Below are 17138 nucleotides of genomic sequence, written 5' to 3'. Positions count from 1 at the left end.
TATTATTATTTTTATGTTTGAAAACGCAAATTTAAACCATGGCAACGATTATTGAACAATAAACAACTTCAAAGAAGGTCCTATGTAACCATCATTTAACCTATGTAAAATCATGAGTTATATATCATTAACACTGTAAATTATCATATTAAATAATTGTAATTTTTAGTGAATAGATTGTAAAATAATATTGAGCTAAAATGGATTACATTGATTTAAAAAAATTGAGTGAAATGCTGAATCCACCAACTGCAAATTCTTCAGACAGCGAAGATGATCTTCCAAAATCATCTTTAGTGCAACTTTGTAAGTACTTATATTATATTGTACTAATTTACTTTTTAAATTATCTATAACCCTAAGCGTATTTATATAAAATATTTTATCTACATGTATAAGATACTCATTATCAGCTCTTATTTTACACAAAAATAATAGACTAATAATATAATACGTTATATACGAGTGACTTAGTGAAATTAGTAAAAATACAGGTACCTATATAAATTAATTTTACTATGGCCTAATTTAAAAGATAATATGTTATATTCCAAAATCTCACAACAATATATTTTTTTTTTATTAATTTCCTTTTATTAGGTAGCTATAATTCTAGGTTCAATTTTATATAAGTAAATTTTTAATCATATGATTAAAATATGTTAAAATTATTTACCTAAATTCATTAAGTATTAAATAACAAAATATTTTTCTTATATTTTTATAAGTACCTATTTAATTTAATAATTATGAAGTGCTTACTTTAAGTAGATATTTAGGTAGATAATCCAATGACTAATATTTAATAGTACCTATATTAGGTACTTATTAGGTGGCTCTCACTCTTAGGCAATAGGAGCTGCAACTAAATAACTATTTAGCAACTGTCAATTAACTGCAAGTAACAATATTCCACAGATAATACGTATTGCCTCTAGCTCTTAACAGTAGCAACAAGGCGTTGCTCGTAACTTTAGCTTAGATAAAAGTTACCATAATTTAGTAGTACCATGCTATTATCTGATAAAGATTTCGATGACGTATTCTTATTCTGATGATATTTACGAAGAAAAATTAAAAAACGAAATTATTGGATTAACTCAGTGTTTAAAGTTTAAAGTTTAGTTTTAAACAGCTTGTAAAATATGGTGCAAATGTAGACATACGCAAATGAACTTGAACTTCAAACTGCCCAATTAAAAACTGTTATAGAATTAACCCAACAACTTTTGAATTTAATTGAACCGAGTTTGACAAAACAAGGTATTTGCCAATTACAGCAGAGAGACTATAATATAGTTTAGTTATATACATTACCTATATTATGACTACATTAACTACTAGCTGTCCCCGTGCACATCGTTGCCCGTTCAAAATACATCTGTGTAAAGTTTGGTTACCTAATGTTAACATTTAGCGCGAGGATAAAAACTATTTTTGGTTTTCTGATTATGTATATAGATGATATCTTTGACATATCAACTTTACATAACTGTTCCGCTCGGAGTTGTCCGTACAGTAAGTAAATAGTTATTAATTAAAAAATGGTTACTAAGTAACAGTAATGTGATGTATATGTAATATGTATACACTATGCATGCTCAGAAGAAATTTTTCCTAATCGGCATACTTTAACCGATCTTGTGTGGGATGTATGTCTTCTATTCAGAAGTTCAGAACAATCAGGTTGCCACGGAAACCCACGGGCCGCCGTGCTGTATACATGTATACAATATACACGTTTATTTTAATTATTAATGTTGTAATTAATAATTGACTTTATCGTACTAAATTTATGCCTATGACACTCATAATAAAGAATGTGGCTTTCTATTGGTAAAATAATTTTCAAAATCGATTCAGTAGATCCAGAGATTACCCTTAACAACGTCAAAAACCGACTTCTCTTTATATAATAGCATATTTATATATATATATATATATATATATATAGATATAAGTGCAACAAATATTGATGACATTTTAATATTTATTTTAATTTAAACGAATTTTAGATTATTCAGTATAGGTATGGAGGTAATTTTATAATGTTGTCGGATTATTATTAATTCGTGCTCAATTTTCTAATTTTGAATATTACCCAACTGATACAATGTCTCAGGTGGCTCAGGACTCAGTGCTGAGTAAGAACTTCCAGAATAACCGAAAAAAAAGTTGGGAATTTAGGAATTTTAACTGTAAAATTTTTTTAATTACTTTCAGAAAAATAAAACCTATGAATTAAAAATATCTTATTTAATATTTATACTTTATAGTGATCAATAAATAATTTGCTTTTATCAATGTTTTTTAAAAAAAATATCTTATATTAGTTAAAAATTGTAAATATATCACTATATATTGTTTTCGAAACCTAGACGGTGTGACGCGGATTACGGCTGATAAGCAAATACTATGCTTTAATATTTATGATATTATATCTGATGATAAGTTTGTAAATTGTACAAATTTAATTTGTAGCACAAAATATTTTTTTTTTGTCACGCATTTTTAATTTAAAAGTTATAAAAAGTATTTTTTATAATTATGACAATTATTAAACATTTAGGCAACTTATATTTGTTATGGCCAAGGTGGCTAAGATCACTAATTAAAACTTTTTTAAGGGAGGAGGGCTTAGCGTTCAGTCCGGTGCGTTGGAATACTTACGTTTCTTACAATTCATCGATCGTATTTGGTGCATATGACTTTTATTGGTAATAACTGCATAGCTTATTTCAGTATTAAAAAGAGATAAATTAGATAATAGCTTTACTATTTATGATTATACTTCGTCATTGAGTAGATTTATTACTTAATATACATTATAATTTTTATCCATGAAATAAAACTTTACAAAGGCCTTATAACAAGTCTAACATTTTCGTTATTCATATTATACATATATAATATATACTTTAAATTAATGCTACTTATATTCAGTTAAAATTTATTGTATTTTAAACCAAATTACAAATAATATTTATTGAGTAAATTAATTAAGTAAATTCATACCAATTGAAGAAATTAAATATTAAGATAAGTAATTCTGTAGTATACTACCAGTTCATGTCTAAATTTTAAATTCTATGATGATAATATTCTATTTTGACTTTTGTTTGCAAAAAAAACGAAAAGCATGTTTTGATATAGATTGATAGTTTATACATTTTATTTTTAATCATAAAAATAAAATATCTATACCTACTGTATATTATTTAATGGAATTCAATACCGACCGTTTTTAAGGATTTCAGTATATATAGGCAATTTTCTGAGTGTATGTGTGTATGTATCGTGCAAGTAGTCGTGTAGGTGTGTACTAAGTGATCGTTAGCGTGTGATTGTGTGTTCTTAGTTTCTTACACACATTTCTCTCGAAATAGCAGATTGCTCTCGTACGGTACTCGCACATGTCAATGACGCATTACATGAAAATTAATTATTTTGTTTATTTTATTAAAAGTATCAATGTTTTGCCAATTCTATTAACTAAGTTATTTATTTTGTAAAATTTCTGAAAAATTGTTTGAGCTCTTCAAATAATTTATTTGAAATCTACCGTCTTACATTAATTTTAATTGAAGAAGTGATTTTTCACTTCAACATTATCAATATTTTAAAATTCATAATTCTCAAAATGTCAATAAAGTGGAAAAGTCGTTAACTTTGTAACGAACTTAAATATGTTTTCATAAGTTTTATCTGATAAATAGGATATTTGATGTAATTGGCACAAGATAGGTTTATTTTGTTAAATAACATAAACGGAATCGAATCACCTTAAATCATTATTACTATTAGTAACATTATTCATTAGGTAATTTGGTTTAAAATACAATTAATTTTAACTGAATATAAGTACTATTAATTTAAAGTACATATTATATAATTATATTACATATGTATATGTACAACGAAAATGTTAGACTTGTTATAAGGCTTTTGTAAAGTTTTATTTTCATGGATAAAAATTTAAATGTACATTAAGTAATAAGTATATTATTATAATAACGTAATTGGAAATAATTTACTACTATATAAATTAAATTACCTTTTTCTTATTAAAACAGTAATAGTCACTAGGCATTAATTTTAAACTCTGCAGTAATCATCGGTAGGTGTTGTTCTAAATTTTTGAAAATAATACATCGAATTATATTTTTTAATTTTACACTAATATGTTATAATTTAACTACGGGTTATAATTTAAATAGGTAAGTCAAAAACAGGAAAAGATACAAAAATCTTAACAAACGAATCTATAAAAAAAATCGATGAAAAAAATCAAAAAAAAATCGAATTATTAGAGTCGGAAGAAGAGAAAGCTAAAAACATATGGCAAGAGGAAGAAATCATAGCTGCTCCAGAAGCAATTGACGTCATTTCAGACACTAGAGTTAGACCTGAATACGATGTTAAGTATCAACAATATGTCGGAACAGAAGATGCGTTTTTACAAGTAATCTATATTAAAAATATGTTTCGCAACTTAGTAGTTCTAGCAATTTTACAAATAGGGCCTCTATTAATTATTTTTTTTTAAGGTCAGAAAGTCTATTGTTTTTACTATTTATTCCAACCTACGGGATATCATGTTCAATGTTTAATTTAGATCTAATATCCATATTTATTTTCGATCCATACTATATGACGTAATGTATAGTATAATAAATAACGTTAATAGATACTATATGCATATCTTCTATAGTAAAATATGCAAATAAATTTAGCAACTGTAGCTAACGATTGTTCTATGTAGAAACAATTCCAAATAAAATACATTTTTTATTTAATCTAGATTATACCTGTTAATATAACAAATAACAATTAACAATAAAAAAAACTGTTATCTTTTTTAGATTAATTATTATTCGCCTCAAATATCTCAAATGTTCGAATAATTTTCCTGTTAATTGTTATCATTAGCAGATGAATTCTGATAAGCAGGGGCGAATCCAGAAACTTGGTTGCGGGAGCTAAGTCATAATATTCATAATAATATAATAAGCCTTATTAGTATATTTTATATTATTAAAGTTTATACATACTTCATGGTATAGATAATATAGACATATTATCCCTTACTAAAAGCTTGCAACGGTCTATGATAGTCAATGGTACCTATAATATGTTTTTAGTAATTTTTTTTTTTAACAATATATAATTTTTTAGAAGTATGTGCTAGAGGAAGAGGCGGCCGCTATAGGTTCCTCCTGGAGTCACTCTTACTGACAAACGTGAGAGTCAGGGGATTATTAAATTCAAATAATAATACATTATCGAAGTCTATCAAAATTAATATATTTCAAAAAATGATATAAGCAATAACTAGCTATTTTTCAATAGTTGATCAAGATAAAAATAATAGTATACTTGCGTATAATTTATTGTATCGTAATAGCTCATGAATTATTTAGATATCACTTACAATAGTTTTAATGTGATCTGTGCTTTGAAAATAGTTTTTGCGTAATTTGGTCTAATGTTTTAATATATTAGTTAAACGTAACTAAAATAACTGTATAATAATTTCATCATAAGGTTATCTGTAAAGTAAAATAACAATTTGGGGTAAACGCTATATTTTAACTTGAGAATTAGAGATATAACGCAATACAAAAATAGTGAATGCGTTAACCTTATACGTATACCGTTATCCATATAGCATTTTTTTTAAAGAATGTCTTTTTATAATTCTTTAAAAAATCATAATGATTAATATTTATAACTGTAAAAACATTTATATTGGGTTATAGTATGGTTGTAATGTTGAAGCAAAATAAATAGCAAAAAACTATAAAAAAAATGTTTGAAAAAAAAATCATAGAAACATTTTTTATTTTATTTTGATATACTTAGAATCAGAATTACACGTAACCAATTATCGTATCGCAATTAGAAAAAAATAAGCTATAAAATCAATATTTTATATTAAACACTATTTTTGATGAAAAACTAATTAATTATTGATATTTGATGAACTAAGTCAATATTAAAACGTATAGTTTATACGCATAAAGTAAACACTAATAAAAATTAGTAAAAACACTAATAAAGATTAATAAAATAATTATATAAGTTTAGTATTTAATAATTTAAATATTACGAGAATTGAATGCTTTTGACTGATTTAGTTTTATTATTATAGTTTATAAATAATAAAAGATTTTTATTGGTTTTATTATTACTTTAATTAAATCTCTAATTATTATTTAATATTTTTAATCGAAATTATGAATGGTTTTATGGAATGAATATGTCTCTCAAAAGATAACTAAAATTGTTTTTATATTATGTATACGTATATTAAACAAATAAAAAATGAATGGAATAGAACTATATTATTTTTAACTTTAAATAATTTGATGATATATAAATAGATTTTACATTGCTTTTAATATTCAGTTAAATATCTTTCGTATAGTTAAAATAACTCTTATGCTTGAACTTGATGTAGATTTTCATCATCTTACAGCATTGTAGGTTCAAGTTTCGTAGTCAAAATATTAATTAAGTATGATATAATATGAATGTGTATTTAATTGCGTTATTAATTTATTAATTTTTTTTTATCTAGCTGTGACGTTAAAGTATATATATAAAAAAACGAAATTAACGTAATAATAAATAATGAATTTATTCCCAGTTTTACTGTAAAAATATTTATCTTAATATGGCTATTTATTTTTATTATTATGTTTAACTATGTAAAGCTCCTAGATACTATATTATAGTCTAGAACTATATGTCTAAACTGTGTAAAAGGAGTGTATACCAATCTGGATATGTGGTTGGTATATTTAAATTATCTTCATCACGGCATTATATTTTTATTTTATGAATTAATTTAATTGATTAATAGGAATGAGACTTTCCATCTTGTGAATTGTGATAATGTAAATGAATGTGACATTAGTTACATACTTTTTTGTCAATATTATTCTTTAACGTGTAGAGCTATTATTTGTTTTATTTTTCTCTTAATATATATATGGTTCCATAACCATACAGTTTCTTCTCAAATTTTCAATTCTCAATATTCGTTTCTGTTGTTTCTCTGCTCATAATATTTATAAAAAATGACGGACTATCAAAATACAAAATGTATTAATTTATAAATTTATATTTTAACACATATAGATCAATTGTATGTGTATTAAAAACCACATATGAAATTAAATTTTTGATTTTAAAATCGTAATTAAAATAAAGATAATCATATTCTAAACATAAAGATATATAATTACATATACATATACCTAAACTAAATAATATGTAAATTATGTGTTGACAAATTGTGTTTATTTTCGGTGTTAATATTATTTTTAATTTAAAATTCCATTTATACATTTTGTTTATATAAATTAAGTTAGGTACTATATGCATATTAATGCGGCATGAATACGAATTAAATTTTAAATGTAGTAATAAATAGTTTTGTCTGATAATTTTATATTTTGCTTATTTTACAAAAATGATATTATATCAAATAAAATATTTGTAATTTTTTAGATGGGTCCAAAGACTCCACTGACATCCAGTTGTGAAGCGATGGTAATTGAAGTGAAGATGCCTGGAGACTGTATGCCAGGTATTTGTACAGATATAACAGATGAAGCTGTTGATATCCGCAGTCCTAAGTATAGACTGCACGTGCCTTTTCCACATAATGTGCACAAACAGATGTCGAAGGCTTTGTGGAATTCCTCAACCAATATTCTTACAGTAACTGTATTTCTAAAACGTGAATATGATGATATAAATTTCTGAAATATAGCGATCAAATGTATACCTCTTACTTATTTATCACAATAAACTATTAGATATTTTTTTTCATTTAAATATTCTGTGTCATATTGAATTATATTTTTAGTTTATATGATGTTTAATTTTATACCATTATTCAAATTTGTAATTTATGAATTATAATATAGTACTTTCGTATGGTTATTAATTACGAACCTAATATCGTATATGTCTTAGACCTTAGTACTGGCGATGTTGTTATTCGGTAGTGCACGTTTCCTTGGGATAGGACCTCTTGTGTCTACATAGTGTTGGAATGGTCTAAGTCGTTTAAGCTACATTATTGCTCATTATATCAACGTGTGCATCACAAGTGTCTCAATGTCGATGTCCTACTCTATAGGGTTGCGTTAATTTGAAGGCCATCAACGTGTGATTTTTTATAGGAATATTCAGCTTTTTATTTTTTTATAACAATTCATGTTGCTTTGTTAGAAAAGTTTTTCTTCTAATTCATTTTGGTATTATAAATCGTGTAATAGCGAACTTAAAACTCCGTGTTTTGAGGGTTTTGATGAGATGTTCTACGTTTCCTGTCAATGAAAATGTGCATATTATTTTTGTTTTACTTATTCTGTATAAATATTATCTCGCAGTTGAGATTTATTAGTCTTGGTCGGATTGGTGAGAGGAAGGTGATGGAAAATTCTGAAAACGTCTTTGTATACATAAATAGTATAAATTTTGCCAAAGTGATAATAATATTTATAATGATGGTTACAGGATATTATAATTATTATTTACTAATTTTCTATCGTCTTTTAATCACTGTTATAACAAGGAAAATTAATCGAAATTGTATTTAATAATGATTAGGAATTATATTGGTATTATGATTCAATAATAATACGTATTTATAAATGTAATTACGTTATGTATATTATAATATAACTATCGAAAGTCGAGGCTCATGAATCAGAAATATAACCATCAGCATATCGGTGTAACTTTACATTTTATAAGTTATTAGCTCGTCTAGACGCTTATTCCAGTTCTTAATTTTTCACGACTGACAAAGAATAAAGTTATCATATATATAGACAAATTGACACGTCCTAAAATAAAATATAATGTAGAAGCTTGTCTATATAGTAATAATATGTGATTCATGACTTTCCAGTCATCTTAGATATTATGTTTATACATAAATAAGTACATAACTTACTATATCGCCATTTCATTCATATAAATGGATATATCATGTACAGTTTTGACGTGTGACGTCATCAGTATTATAAACCGTATCGTTTAATTAACGTGAACGTCGTTTAAATTATACTCTCTCAAATTTCCGAACACACTAAGGTGACGTGTATGCGTCATTGATGTGAAAATTTATTGTCTGCTGTTTTTGCTTCGAAAACAATATACTGCACACATAATTTTAATTGTTATTAATATCAACGTGTGCGGTTTTGTAGATATCGTGCCGATCTTTTTTCGTTTCAGATGGGTTTAATTAGTTAATTACATAAATAATTTTTTATCCAGCTTGGTAAGTTAACTTTTTATCTCATATATATATATATATAGGTACTTAATCTTATAATGGTATTGGATAGGGTAACTTATTAGTTATTGTCATTATAATATATGTGTTAAAATTATTGAACAACGCTTATTAGAAAAATCCATTTATGATTTATTTACGTAGTTAAATTATATTAGATAGTTGTTAGTCAAAATAATTTAAAATAATTATTATAATGAAATAACCGTTAATAAATTGTTTGACGATTTCAATAAATCTAAATTTCCATTATACACTCTGATTTTTTTTATCCTAACATATTTGTAATCAACGACGTCCCTGTTTTCTCCGTTACCATAAACTACAGCTGAAACTATAAAAAATATTAGTGAAGTTTAATCCGTTCTATTCTGGTATTATTTTTTTTACTATGTCATTCTCCTGTTTCATACCTCCGAATTCCATTTACTATGTAATATATTTGAATACGTTTCGTATTTTATTTTGTATTTCGTATATTATAATAAAAAGTTTAAATCCATGAAAACTGACTTAAATATATACGGTGCACGCAATCGATGAATTTATTTTTATTTTTTTGTCTAGTTATTTGCATCACTATTGTGATCATTTTTAAACTACTAATAATGCTTTTGTTTTTTAATGAATTTGATTAAACACACGGCGTCCTGAGTAGGCTATTTCGCTACACCACTGTCATAGGTGCACTTATTCAATATTTTTACCTATTTAAGTCATAACTAAACAGTAGACAGAATTTTGTATAGTAGTGCATTTACTTATTTTTATATAAAATAACATGCTGTAAATGGGATTTCTCCAATCACACTTAAACGAAGAAAATTATTATTTTTATTTTACATATTTTTTATTATGACTCATAACTATACATTTTTTTTGAGTATTTAGTATTTTAAATATACAACAAAATTAAATATTTCTATATGCATAAAAAATAAAAAAATACTGTAGATATGTATAACCTTTTGCTGTCTTCTAAAAAAATTATCCTTGATAATTCTTGATTAGAATAGAAAATTTAAACGGGTTATGTAATAAAACTAATAATAACTATAAATAACTTTGCTATTCATCAATATATCAATTATATATAATCATTTTCAATATAATAATAATTTTGAATTTAAATAAATCTTTAGTCTTTTGATTTCATACATGGACTTCATGGACCAAGAAAAAATTATCTTTTTTACAAAGATAATATAAATGCAACATATTATTTAAATAGAAGTGTATAACAATAATCTTTAATTTTATATTTGATTGAGTAGTTACCTAATTCAAGTTATAACTAATAACATATGAAAAAATTATTAATCACAGACTCAAATTTTCCAACAACTACTGTTTTTGTACACGTTTTCAAGAAGTTTTTGACAAATATATATATTTATATGATTTATGTTTTTCATCGCTTATTGTTTTGATTGTTTTTAATTATTATTATTAATATTATATCACTGTTGAGTTATCGACAATAACTAAACACAATCTATGATGTAGTCACCTGTATGTTTTTCATACGAATTTTTAAATTTTTATGAATTTATATTACTAGGAAGAGTCATAAAAACTCCAAAGAAGTAAAATCTTAAATACGTTACTGGTTTCCACTGATAATGGTAAACAAAACTTATGAAGCATTTTAGGATTAGTTGAGTAAACTTAAATAAAAAAATATTTAATGATAAAATTATAAAATAAAATAAATGAGTTTAAAGTTTTCTTTCAATCTAACTTTAATTTTTAAATTGTTAATGATAACCATGTAGAATATGTGAATGCATTTATATATTATATAATAGTAAATTTTTATATGGTTTTTATCTAGGGCATTTTAAAAATCATATTAATAGTATTTTGATTCATTGCATAGGATTAATATATATTTTACTATTATAATCCCCAGTTAAACTTACGAGTAAACGAAACTCTAAACAATTACCATGATTATTGAATATTATACTCGAAAACCGATTCTTAGCTTAGCCGGTGTCCATATTTATTTCTAAGGATATTTTGTAACTATTTCTATAAGTAATACAGCATATAAAGTAAATTGAAATAATTTTTACAAAAAAAAAAAAAAAATCCACATATACTTTATATAACTTTTATCAACTTATAAGATAAATATATAATACCATTATATTAATATCATGTACCGTAGAAAAAATTAGGTAATGTACCTTGAAATTAAGTAATTTTTACTTTTGATCCCTTAAATTACTAACTTGTTCCAATTATATTTTCAGAAATCCCACTCAAAGTTGAAAATTGAAGCTTTTCTACCTTTCTTATTATAAGTGACATTAGAAAAAAAAAATGTTACAATATGTTAAATCGATACATTTTTGACATTTTTCGTCCTACTAAAAGTATAAAATAAAAACTTGAAATAAATGGATTTTTTATAGGGCTATAGCTTTGACTTAAAGATTACCAGTATAAATCTAAACTACTTTGAATATGGATAAAAGTAAAAAGAATGGACTTAAATACTGATTTAAACCGTCTCCTGTAATAATATATATTTTAACATTTCGCTAATTTTGCGATCGTGTTAAATACGTTTTGTTGTTGTAATTTGTATTAATATTAAATTGCATATTTTCTTACTAAATATTTTGTATTAATTAATCATACATAGAATAAGTACATTTTAAGCTAGTACATTTACAAAAATATAATACATATTGGTTATTATACTATTATCTGTATAAATTATTGTAAAACAAATTATTATTTCATAGTTATTCTGTAGTTTTATTTATATTTTTAGACATAATTTTATACAATCATTATGTTTTTATGCCTTAATATTAAGTTTTTAAAACAATTCATAAAAAGATCTTCCGGTGATATACTAATATATTACGACATAATAAATGGCATACGATAAAACTGTTTTCCAATGGACAAATAAATTGTTGAGAGGCGATTTTTATTCGTCGTTTATTGCACGTGTATGTATTATATTATTATACGAAACACGTATAAATATATTTAAATATATTCGATATTTGATGTTAACATATTAAAAAAAATTTAAAACACGGCATGTGGTTTTATTGTGTTGGCCTTATTGTCTTTTATGGTGCTACAGTTCTTAGAAGGAAATGCATTAAAAATTTAAAAACCGAGGGTTTTATTTATTGTATAAATAATAAGATAATTTTGAAATATATTTTGAGATAGGATCAAAGTGGTTTTCACTTCCACTATGGAATAATAATTTTAGTTTAGTTTTCTCGACAGATATTAAAATAAATAGTTTTATTAAAAGTCCATTAAAAAAATATTCTACACTATTCCTATATAATATTATGTATACTTATTACGTTTACATAATATCTTCATATTTTTAAGATATAATTTGATTGAAGCTGATAGTAAAAATGAAATTATGTGATGCATATAACGATATAAAAGAGATATAAATATGGTTTCCGAATGTAATTCCTAGATGGGAGAGCAGACGAGTGTAAAGGTTTCGAGGAGATTTTTCAAATTCAAATAAATAAAAAACAATATTTATCTAAAATCTTCATCGACAGTCTTGTGACGGCACCGGGTCCGTGGTGTCTACGTGTTTTTGCTTATCGTATTATGTATAACAATACATTATTGTGATGTTTTGGTGTACAATCATGTCGGGTTTAAGGTGGGCCATTGCCGCAGTCGTTGTTTGGCGTATTTTTATTATTGTGCACACTATCGAGCTCTAATCGTAATATTGACAAAGACGTCTATCTGTATATATAAAGACCCATTTTTTTTTAAATATGTACATTTTTTAATGATAATAAATAGAATTTCACTTACAAGTGCTATTGGGTCGGAAAAAAAATTAATTACAAAAATTAAACGGACGTCATAAAGAAATTGCATTTTTACACTTGAAATAATTTGAGAATGTAATTAAAAATGAGCAATGTGTCTGACGCACTGACTTTGGACAGTGCACGTTAACAGATATTACAGCTTAATATTGTGGGTGGGATGTTTGAATTGTCTGTCATTGATCATCGTTGCGCAGAGACACGTCTGCTCGAAAAATATTATAATATTTGTTTTTCCTCCCATGAAATTTGACGTTAACTTTCTGCCACGGTCGACTAGTTAATTTCAGAACGTCCAGCTGCCGCACCTCGTGAAAGTTTCTTTTGCAGAAAAACGAAATTACACGAGTAATATAAATGTTTGCTTTGTGTCCGGCGTATGTGCCCATGCGTGAAACGAGACTTGTCGGTATTTTCGTTATACATGGATAGGAAATTTCCGACGTCAATCCCCGACTACTATTTACTCTAATCAAATTGTATCTGTATAGTGTACAATTTTGAAACTATATATATATATATATATATGTATACATTTATACAATATACAATATATACACATATGTTATGTGACTTATATAAACTATAAAGTCATTGTTATTGCCCGGTTGATTCTATGTTATTGGTCATTTCGGAATATGGACGAAATAAACTGAAATACTGAAGTACCATGATATATAATTATGTATGATGTGGTAAATGTTGTTTACAGTTGTAGAATATAATTTATGAACACTGCACTGAAACCGCGAAGAGATCTTTCGACTTAGTATAGTTTAACATTATTCGTTTTATCTACGTTTCTGTATACCTACGATTTAAGTTACAAAACACATTTGTACATCATTCATATAGGCTTAATTAAATAATGATAATAATATTTAAAAGTAATTTTGGTTTTTGTTTTCTCAGCTTAAAAGTTTCATTAGCATACATAATAATTATACTTTATTTAAACATTTTTTTTTTAAAAATTACCTTTTGTAGAATCAATCTAAGCATGGAATAATCATATTTTAATACTAAAACATACAAATATTATCAACGTACATAAAAACATAAAAACTAAATATTGTCATTAAATGAATAGGTACATTTATTTGGAAACTAAATTTAAAATATGTAAATTTAGTGGACACACTATTAGCTATATTCAGTTATTTATGACTTTAAGTTTTATATTTCAAATTTCAAATTCATTGTCAAAAATATTCTAAAGCAGAAAATTGCTGTATAAATATAATATTATGATTAAAAATTAAAAAGAAAAGTGTGGAAATCGTTAAACATAAAAAATGTCTAAACTTAACAATTTAACAAATTTATAGACAATTTAGTTTATTTTTTTTATCTGCTGATAAACATTATAATTTTGACTTTTTCCACATTTCTAGGTTAATTATGAGAATTAATAGCACTTTTTGAGTTTCCTACCACCTTGGTAAAGGATTATTTCTAAATAAAATAAAATTAACTATGTAGTTAATAAATAATAAAAAAAAAATTATAGATTAACTAACTTTAGATAATGTTCTTGTGCTGGCTCGTATTTTTAAATTTAAATTACGTGTCATTGTTATTATTTAATTATTGAGTGTTTGACTACAGGTTTATAATAACTATTGAAAAATTAAAAATTACTTGGAGCCTAATATTATATTTAAGTAACATATTCAATTAGAAATAGTAACAAACATTCATTATATCAAATATAAAGTAATAATACAAGTGTTTAAACAATTTAAACAAAATGCAATAAAATAGGGAAATTATATTATTATTTATAATAATGTTATATAATTATTATTTTTTTATATTTTATTTTTATAGTGATTTTTGTAAGCAAGATTATTTATATTTCAAAAAATTAAAATGTACGATTACGTGTGTATTTATTTTTTCATTATTATAAAATTTAAGTTAATTTAATTCAAGAAAAATATAGTTTTTATATTTAATTAAAATCTTTTTTTAATTAGAATTATTTGTTTATATACATTCAATTAAAACGTTAGTCATATACACCAATACCGTTTTGAGTTATTAGAGGTTTAAAGTAAATATATTTTTACTACAAGAAAATGAAATTTTATTTCTGTATGATTTGATATAACTGTATTATTTGTTATATTACTTGAAGTTTTTAATTATAGGAATATCGATTTTTCATACTCACAGAAATAGATTCAAAAACATTAAATTATAATCATTCAAATTTAATTTCACTTAATTGTTTTAAATCTATATGTCTTTATTTAATGTAATACTTGCAGTGAAGTTTAAAAATAAAATAAACTAATTTAATTATTTATTTATTTATAAAATTGAATTTTTTAATGTAATATTAAATTGAGTGTTTAATTTAGTGCTAGTTGCATTATATTAGTAGTTCGATGAAATTATTATTATATTTTTTTTGTTAATTAATTAAAATATGAAACATTATTTTTTATAATCAAAATTATGATATGATATGAAAATGTATGATTTTCGTACATTTATTAAATAATAATATATGATAAACACGATAAAACTACAAATACACAGATGCGTACATTCATATTTGATATTTCGTTTAAATATTTTATTTGCTAAAATATTTTCAAATTTATTAGTGTTAGTGTCATTTTTAACGATACAATTTAAAGTAAAGTAAACTCATAAGATTATTTGAATATTGTACATATTTTTATCCTAGTAACATAAATGCCATAAATAGCTTAAATTATTTATTTATTATAAATGCTACAAGTCTTTAACGAGAAATTGTATTTGTTAAAATCGTTGAATTGTTTTAGCTTATTTCTATTTAATAAATGTTGATTACCTTTGAGAATAGAATTCGGTTGATATGGGCTTGAACACGTTTATTAATCAAAATTAAAATTAAAAGTTTAAATATGTTAAAATTTTGAATAGGTCGATCAATCATGTTTATTGTTAAGACTTTTCATGAAGGTAGGTAAATACTAAATATCACTTACCTAGTACACATCGATTTTAACATCAACGCAATGACATTTTTTCAAAGTTCTTTTATACTTCACAATATGATAGTTAATTGTGCTTTGTGCATAATGATTGTACTAAAAAACCACAAAGCATAGTATACAACTTTTTCTTATAAAATATTATTGAAGTTTCATTATTTTTAATGGTTATTCTTCATCATTCAACATATATTATAAAAAAAAATATATTATATATACATTAAAACTGCAACGAAGTAGTTAAAATAATATGAGATCACACAATGACTTATCAATTGTGGTAGTTTATTTATTCATCTATAGTGTTATTAAATTGAGTAATACCATTTGTTTAATATATGTTTTATGAATAAAAAAACCGGGGAACTCGCTTTTGTTAAATAGTAAATTTTGAATGTTTTGTTGGGTAGGTGTGTATATGTTACATATATTTTTGAAATTTCGACTATAACTGATAATTGTAGTGGGGATCTGTGTGAATATTACAACCCCATGCTGTTGGTGTCATTTATTGATATAAAGCGTAATCGCAACTTAATAATATATTTTATAGCCGTTAGTAATATTTTTAATATTTTTTTTTTTTTTTTGATGATATATACAAAAAACATCTGTTAGCGAAATATACAGATGGATCAGCATCTATTTGAACATAGTTTATGTTAAATTATATTTATATTTGTAATAGTTTTTACTAATTTAAAATTTATTTTTAAAATATTACATATAATAAATTATACGTATATTAGGTTAATACCGACATATCATAAAAAGAGTGTAAATAGGTTCTCAACTGAATAAATAGCTTAAATTTAGCACGAATATTTTTAAATTGCATTGTGTAAATAATTAGTGTAAAAATACTAAAAAATGTATGACTAATGATTTTGCTATAAAGCAATCGATTACAATTTATCTAGTTAAAATATCATGTGTTCGTATTTAATTGTAGATCAATTGTCCTACATGCTCATAAATAACATA

General features: G+C 24.2%; 1 protein-coding gene across 2 annotated transcripts; it reads left to right on the top strand.

The window, feature by feature from the left end:
* Positions 1-89: 89 nt before the first annotated feature.
* Positions 90-7840, top strand: LOC113554395 (protein PIH1D3). 2 transcript variants are annotated; one of them, XM_026958220.1, is made up of 4 exons: positions 259-306; positions 2628-2717; positions 4218-4462; positions 7516-7840. In XM_026958220.1, the coding sequence occupies exons 2-4, from the start codon at positions 2705-2707 to the stop codon at positions 7771-7773; spliced, it is 516 nt and encodes a 171-aa protein (XP_026814021.1). In that variant the 5' UTR covers positions 259-306; positions 2628-2704; the 3' UTR covers positions 7774-7840. The 2 variants fall into 2 exon arrangements, with proteins under 2 accessions (XP_026814020.1, XP_026814021.1); XM_026958219.1 differs by lacking the exon at positions 2628-2717 and having other exon boundaries at positions 90-306.
* Positions 7841-17138: the final 9298 nt, after the last annotated feature.

The sequence above is a fragment of the Rhopalosiphum maidis genome, chromosome 2, assembly GCF_003676215.2.
Source record: "Rhopalosiphum maidis isolate BTI-1 chromosome 2, ASM367621v3, whole genome shotgun sequence".
NCBI classification, from domain to species: Eukaryota; Metazoa; Arthropoda; class Insecta; order Hemiptera; family Aphididae; genus Rhopalosiphum; species Rhopalosiphum maidis.
This window is presented reverse-complemented; position numbering and strand designations above follow the sequence as displayed.

What these genes read in the sequence shown, in the direction of transcription:
- LOC113554395 (XM_026958219.1), top strand. Translation starts at nt 201, where the DNA reads ATGGATTACATTGATTTAAAAAAATTGAGTGAAATGCTGAATCCACCA. An exon ending in ATCATCTTTAGTGCAACTTT is followed by an intron (nt 307 to 4,217) that starts GTAAGTACTTAT and finishes TAATTTAAATAG; the next exon opens with GTAAGTCAAAAACAGGAAAA. An exon ending in CAGAAGATGCGTTTTTACAA is followed by an intron (nt 4,463 to 7,515) that starts GTAATCTATATT and finishes GTAATTTTTTAG; the next exon opens with ATGGGTCCAAAGACTCCACT.